Source organism: Pteropus vampyrus, unplaced genomic scaffold (genome assembly GCF_000151845.1).
Source record: "Pteropus vampyrus isolate Shadow unplaced genomic scaffold, Pvam_2.0 Scaffold373, whole genome shotgun sequence".
Lineage (NCBI taxonomy): Eukaryota > Metazoa > Chordata > Mammalia > Chiroptera > Pteropodidae > Pteropus > Pteropus vampyrus.
In genome coordinates, this window is record NW_011889154.1 from 16,617 (window position 1) to 24,179 (window position 7,563).

General features: G+C 33.1%; 1 protein-coding gene across 1 annotated transcript in view; it reads right to left on the bottom strand.

The window, feature by feature from the left end:
• Positions 1 to 7,563, bottom strand: part of LOC111731424 (myomesin-1-like) — a gene marked incomplete at its 3' end in the record, with an annotated part of 54,157 nt that overhangs the window by 11,296 nt on the left and 35,298 nt on the right. Inside the window, exons 5-7 of the mRNA XM_023523046.1 lie at positions 7,328 to 7,468; positions 3,457 to 3,688; positions 2,849 to 3,006 (exon numbers count right to left, since the gene is read on the bottom strand). Coding sequence (XP_023378814.1) covers positions 2,849 to 3,006; positions 3,457 to 3,688; positions 7,328 to 7,468 — 531 coding nt within the window. The remainder of the gene's footprint in view (positions 1 to 2,848; positions 3,007 to 3,456; positions 3,689 to 7,327; positions 7,469 to 7,563) is intronic.

The following is a 7,563-nucleotide window of genomic DNA, read 5'->3' on the forward strand; positions in this document are numbered from 1 at the left end:
GTGCCTAGTGGAAACTTGGAACCATCTCTGGAAAGGACTCTAAGAGAGCCAGGCCCCAGGCACACATGCCTGTGAAAGACATGGCTAAGGACCTAACTGCTACAAGTGAAGGCAGCGGGACTCCACGAAGCATTATCATAAACTTATTCCTGTAATTTATCTCTTTCTTTCACGGAGATTATTTTCAAGTATTTCTTTCATACTTGTCTTCAGTCCAGGAAGCTGCAGCTGGCTACCAAAAAGGCATAAATGCCAGCAAAGTAATCACCAACAACCATGGTTTCTGCTTGAGTGGTGGGTTCCCTGCTCATTGAGGGGAAGGATGCTTTCTGAAGATTGCATACTCTGTACTAGCATTTCAAAGTAAATTAGAGCTTCATTTAGTGATAATTTTTAAAAAGCCATCATACCCAGGAAGGTATACTAATCCCACATAAAAATTTACTACCAGAGAAGGATGTGCCTTGGAGCCTGAGAAGCTGAAGTTTCAGGGACTCTCACTAGCATGGGTCTCTGCAAGGCTCTATGCCTAATTTATACTACCAACTTTACGTTCTTTTTTGTAGAATGACCACCAAATTGTATAAGCTTAGTGAACCCACAAAACCTAGATCTGACCTTGTTTATTGTCATAGCCAATTTTCAGTTATCTACTAGCTGTCTAATCTTCAGCTTTATCTAGGGGCAAATCTTGCTTTCTCAAGTATGGTTAACTATTTTCTTAGTGGTCCACTAGTTCTTTTGTTTTAATATTTACTTTTTTGCTTGACTTGCAAAGCAAGTGGACTTTCTGTGAAATGCTCTGATCTGTCCCTACTGGGAGAATTTTAGATAAAAAATGGACTCATCTTCTCCAAGCACTAAACAGGGTGTAGGATCTAGAGAAGGCCTGTCCCAGTAAATGTACAGCCTCTCCAACATTCCTGAGACAAGTCCTGTCTCTGTGCCTTTATTTTTGTTTAAAAGGAGCCCCTAGGACATGAAATTCACATGTTGAGGAAAGAAATATTTCAAAGCCAGATAGGAAAATTTCGGAAAGAATTGTACTACTGCTCAGCTCCATTAGTGAGGATAACTGAAAATTGACAGTATTTCTATTTTTCAATTTAACTGGAATTCTAAAAGTTGACAATTTGGTAATTTCAGATTTTTCTGGGGCATTTTTATCTTTTTTGTTTGTTTTTAAATTATTCCTTTATCAGCCAACAAAATACAGTGTATGGAATTTAATCTCCAACATAGTTTGAGTTCTGCCTTTGTGGAGCCACATCATTCTGGCTTAATAAATAATACCATCAGTGGTACATAAGCATGTTTATATTCTAGTTGCTGTGTATTTAACAGAATAAATAAATGCTTAAGAAATTGATATTTATCTCTCAGAGATTACTTTATATTCTTTTGAAAATCATCTTTAACTCATTTTTCAAAAGCAGGAAAACAGTGATAGGATGGTATATAATAAATATAGCTATCCGATTAAGGACTCTGATTATTTATTTATGTGTACATTTGAATTCATGAAAGAAGAGAATTTTTTACTAACCAAATATATTTCTTAGAGCTAAAAATTAGGCAATCAAAATTAGATGGCCTAATTTTAAGAAAGTTAGGATTTTTTTTTTTTTTCAGGTAGGAAATAATCAGTTTTTGAAAAGGAAATGTCCCTTTAATAGGCCAAATTTACAACTCCATAGTCACAGAGAAAGGTGGGGAAAAGATGGGTTGATTCCTAAATTACTATAGCATACTTTTATACTTCAAAGCTTGTAAATTGATTTTTAAAACTTCATTTTCATTGAACTATGTTCCTACATTTCTCATCTTTGTTTACTATAAATTATTTGTTTTGATAATATATAGCTGGCTTGGGTTTCATTCTTTGGTTTTCAAACTCAAGAACCTTGAGAAGAGTTTACATACAAGAAAAATATAAAGTAAATCCAATATTGTCAGAGGCAGATTTATATCATAGGTGAATTCTTAAAAACTCACCACCTGCTACATAAAGATAACTATTTATATAGATAACGGATCTATCTTCCCAGCTACCCACAGTCATGCTAGCCAGGTGTCTGAACATTAGAGATAATGGGACAGAAAGGAGAAGGAGGTGGTCACTCCGTGGGTGACAGTGTCATTCAATGTAGGGTTTATACTACAATATAAGGTGCATTTACCACCACTCCTGAGATAAGAAAACCATGCAAAATACTAACACCTTTTTGAGTTGGTTCAATTATTTTCATACTTCTATTCTCTGTGGCAGCCATTCATGACATATGATAGGAAAATTCTGAGTTTAGAGATCACAAAATCATTGACAATTGCAATAGGATATATAATGGAAGGAGAAAAGGGGTACTTATTCTTTATGGAAAGAAAATGCCTTCAGGCCTCATTTCGAGTAATATTTCCCATCAAATTCTCTCTCTCTCTCTCTCTCTTTTTTTTTTTTTTTGGCTTTACAAAACATATCATTGCTACTGATCACAAAATGATGCCTGTATTTAATGAAAACAAATTTTTATGGTCCATAGCAGTTATAGACATATTTTCTTTGTATGTAAGTATGTTGATAAAATTTTAACACTTTACATAAGATAAAGACCCATTGTATAATAGGATTATAATGTATCATAATATATCATAACATATGCAAGACTATTCTTTCTTCTCATACATAAAATATTCATCCAGTATCCTTTCTTCACAATTTAAAAAATCTATACAAACTTGCAAATGCTTTCACTGACTCTTGCATATTTATAATGCTGAATGTTTTCGCTAGAGATAAAATTAATTTTGCATAATTGATTCTATGAGCAGTTTTATAAAGATAACATACCATGTGACTCGAGGTTCTGGCCAGCCAGAAACAGAGCAGTGTAATTTTACATTTTCTTTCTCCCAAACAGTGTGAGAACGAGGTTTAATAACAAACTCAGGAGCATGGAGAAGATGATCTTCATTCAACTTTTTATGAAATGCTTCGGTTTCTTCTAACTGAAAAAAAAAAAAATCACAATATGATAAAATCAAAGGAACCTGCACAACTAAAATAACAAGCAGAAACCGAAATCATCATTTTTCTATTTGGAGCTTTACTTCTGTATTCAAATCAAATGCATATTTCTTGCCCCCTTTTAAAACAATATGCCATTTAATTTTTAACATTCTAAGCCTAAGCAACATATTTTATTTCCCTAAGGCGGACTTTTTAAGGTTATTTAGAACCTTAATTTTTTTGAAACCTAAAATTTCATGGAGTTCATAGCTATTAAATTTGTCTTTCTTTGACCTATACATTTTGATTTCTTTCTCTTTGTTTTCTTTAGTTTTGTTTCTCCACAATATCACATATTTCTTAATTTGAAACAAATCAGTCTATATCTACACACGCAAAGTTCCATGCATTTCCACTTTTGTAAGTTATATTAAATTGTCTTTTCTTACTGTTTTCCTCAGTGACAGGCGTTCTGCCTTTTCTCGAATTGCAACTTTCCTTGACTTCTTCTCAAAAGCTTCCTCTTGGTGGAGACTGGATGAAGACTGTTTTGATACCGTGGACTGTTTGGATGTTGTGATTCCTTCCTCACTAGCAAGGAGATTCCTCTGGGCTATATAAGCAGCAGCTTCTTTAATTCTTTCCTCTTCTGTGTCTGTAATTCCACTGACATGCACTTGGCTAAAATAGGGTAACGGCAAATTATGGGTATTGTGGATGGCAGTGATAAGATGGCTTAATTTCACTAAGTTCAAAGTACCAGACCTCAGAAACTGTGCACTATGCCTAAAGAGAACCTGATAGAAAAACCTGGTAAATCAAGAGCTATCTCTTCACAGTGGAAGTAATCTTCACCTTAACAAATACTGATAATAACCATAATAATACATATTATGGCCCTGGTGCTTTGCCAAGTGCTTTTCACATACAGTATCTCATTTACCCCCACAACAACCTTCTAAGGTAAACTGTATCATTTCAATTTTAGATATATGGTAACGAGGCTCAGAGAAGTTAGGTAACTTGCCCAATGTCATTTCCTTGGTTTCCTTAGTGTGTTCAAATATGATTGAATCTATAATAAAAGATTAAGTTATTACTTCTACCCAGAAAAGATGATATTGTAAAACGAGATGCAGTTTGTGTGCCTGTGATTCTGACACATGACTATGTGTTTGATCTGGATTATATAACTCAGCTGATGTAATGCATTGACCAGAGATATTGCATGTAGGAACAAGTTTTAAATTTACATGAGATCCTTATGCCTACTGGGTTTCTCTCTAAGATAATAAAGGTTATATGTACATATATATGTGTAGATATATATGTATGTGTGCATATTTAATATGACAATCTTCATTTGTGCTTGCTCAGCTCTTATGAGAAGAAATGACCGAACTCACAATTAAAGGGGAGATATTTATAAAAGTGACTTGTTTTTATTCATAATTAATGACAATGGCAAGTGAGAGGTAACATCCAAAAGTGCTGTGCTTAATGTAGTAGTTTATAATAGAATTTGTGTTGTGAGTTAATAATGTTGTTAAAAATCTTTGGATTATTTTTAACCTCCTTCAATATCTTTGTTGTTGACCCCATTAGATGTTTTAGTGAGGAAGTACATTGATTTTATTAAAGATTCCCTTAAAATTGAGTCTCCTTAGACCTCTTTAATACAGAATTGCACATTTACTTTTCTTATAAAAATAATTACCTCCAAATTTAAGCAAACATTTCCATTGTGTTTTCATGTTCTTGATACCTGAACCTATGCAGTTTGCTGAGGAATAGGATCCGACATTTACCCAGGTTCGGAACTTCTCATGGAATATAAGACTAGTCTACTTTGTTTCTTACTAAACTTATTAAGTTTTAATTTCTTTTTCCTTATTTCTACCTCTCCAAATATTAATAAAATAGTCTCTACTAAGGAAGTCAGTAATATATCCACTATAATTTAGCGAGAGAAAAAAATGAAAAATTTTTAGCTTAGCGTCCTGTCATAATTTTATTTATTTATTCATTTATTTTTTAATGCGATTGGGAGTAAATGAATTCAAAAGTGAATACAAAACAAACCATCATGAAAATGCTTAAAATTCTCTATAGAGGTTAATATACAATAGAGAGATTTCAAATGAGCTTTGTAATATGATATAACATATACAATAATGGATTAAATTCAATGCTAGTCTTGCCCTGAGTTGAGACAACTGTATGGAAGAGAATTTTAAGTTTGCATTACCTCTAACAGTAGACATGTTCATATCACTCTAGAAGGCAGAATGCAGCCTTGCCTTTTCTATTTATGAATAAGCTTAACTTTGAAAAAGCTCCAAGTATTTCACATGAGAATTCAAGCACACTTAAAAAATTTTTTTGACCCAAAACAGAAAGGATATTCACCTTTAAGTAAATATAAGTACATGTCAGTGATAACCCTACTATAATTTGGGTACAAAAATAGGATGCTAGCATGCTGACAAAAATACACTACTACCAATTTAAAATGAATTTAAAACCTCTCCAATGCTCAGACTATATCTGATGGTCACAGCTCAAAACCTGTTCCTGACACAGTCAAGCCAAATTATTGGAATGTAAGTGGAATTTTCAAGTGTCATCCAAAGAAATGGTATTTTCCAGAAATGCACTGTAATTGCAGAGTGTATGCACATTGCATTAACCACGTGACTTGCAGCAAGTCACTGAGCCTTGATTTCCTTCTCCAAAAACTGATATACTAATACCTCTCCAGGGCTGTATTGAGAATATAGCAAGACAGTTTATATAAAGCACTTAGTATAATTCCTAGAAAACAATAGGTACTCAGTAGATGTTCGTTTCTTTCCCATCTTCTTCTTTTGTTGCTAATACTGTCAACACAATAATTACTAAGTATTATTTTCAACATAGTAATAGAATATAGGAGATGACTCCATATAAAAAATAAAGGAAAACTGAAAATAAAACCTAGAAGATAAATTTTTGTTCGCATTTTCTTTTATCACAATTTATTTTATAAATTATTATTTCTTGAGACTGGCCTGCAAGAAGAAAAATTGCTTGGTAGAGAAAGGGCAGGGGAGAAGACTGTGAGAAGCTTCATTTCATGCCCACACAGGTAGAGAGGCATGCCATGAAGGTTAATGTTAAGTTAATGTGGTTTTTAAATGATTTTTTAAAACAATGGGGAAGAAGCAGAAAATAAAATATTTCACTCCTCTACCCTAGCTATCTCCTAAACTAATATGAGAGCATATTAAATTAACTGTGAAGAGGCTAAGTCTGGACAGGCATACTTAATAATATAAGCACATTTCTCTGAAAAGTTCGCTTTGAAAAAATCAAATATCGAAAAATCAAAGATATCAAAAAGCTAAAAATAGAATATTTATCCCCTTTCTTTCTAATTCAGTTCAAAGCAATTATGACATTAGCTTCTGAAACAATTCAGAAAGGAGCCATCAGAGAGCAGTGGGAAGAAAAAGGAAAACACAGAGAAACAAAAATTACAACCACATTATTGCCCACTGAATTTCTCGATAGCATTTGCCCTGAGAGGATGACTTCATTTTGAGTATCACCTTAGCTCTGTTAATAATTCTCCATTCAAAGGAAAATCAACAGGGGAAGGCTCAGAAAGTTCCCACTAAACTTTAATTTGGTGTCTTGGACAAGTTTCCTTTAGGTACTATTATCATTCAAAAGCTGTTTATATTATAAACACAGAAATTTGGCATTACACAGACTTGTGATTTAGTGATTATTTTGTTTGAGGTTTACCTCAAATAAATAGTAATCTATTTTATATTCAACAAATATAAACCAGGCACTCAAATTATGAGGCAATTCTTTTACTTAATCTATGCTATCTAAGATTTTTTTCTTCCTAATGAATATTAATTAAAACCACACTGGCAACCAAGATATTTTCCATCTACTGAAACATCTCATCTGATTTTGTTTTTTAGTTCATCCAATATTTTAGAGTTTTGAACCTTTCTTTGTACTCTATCTATAGTGACTATATACAGTATTCAATCACAAGAAGCTAATACTCTCCTAATTTCAACTACTTACATAAGTGGAATTAAGTTCCTAATCATTCTCTTTTCTCATGTAGCCATCTTATGTGATAGCAAAGATGTTGACAATAAACACATCTTCCTCAGTGTAGCATTTCAGGGTTCTTCAGATATTTCTCAACCAGAACATAGTAAGTGCTCAATAAATGTTAACTGCTATTATTATTATCTGACAACATTTACTCTTCACTTTCTAATAATCAAAGCTGGAAAGAGAATGCATACTCACCGTCCTGAGAAAATGGGCACTATATAGTCGCTTGGCAGATTTTCCTTCTCCTCCCCAGAGAGAAGGCTCTTCCTGGCTCTCTTTGTTTGGGGGCTGAACTTGGATGAATAATCTTCTAACATCAGACTGGAATCTGTAAGTCTGAAACAAAACCCTAATATTAGACAATAACAAAAATGTACTTAAAATATTCAAAATACTTATAAAAAGAAACTTTAATTAGTAGGAGATTTCCC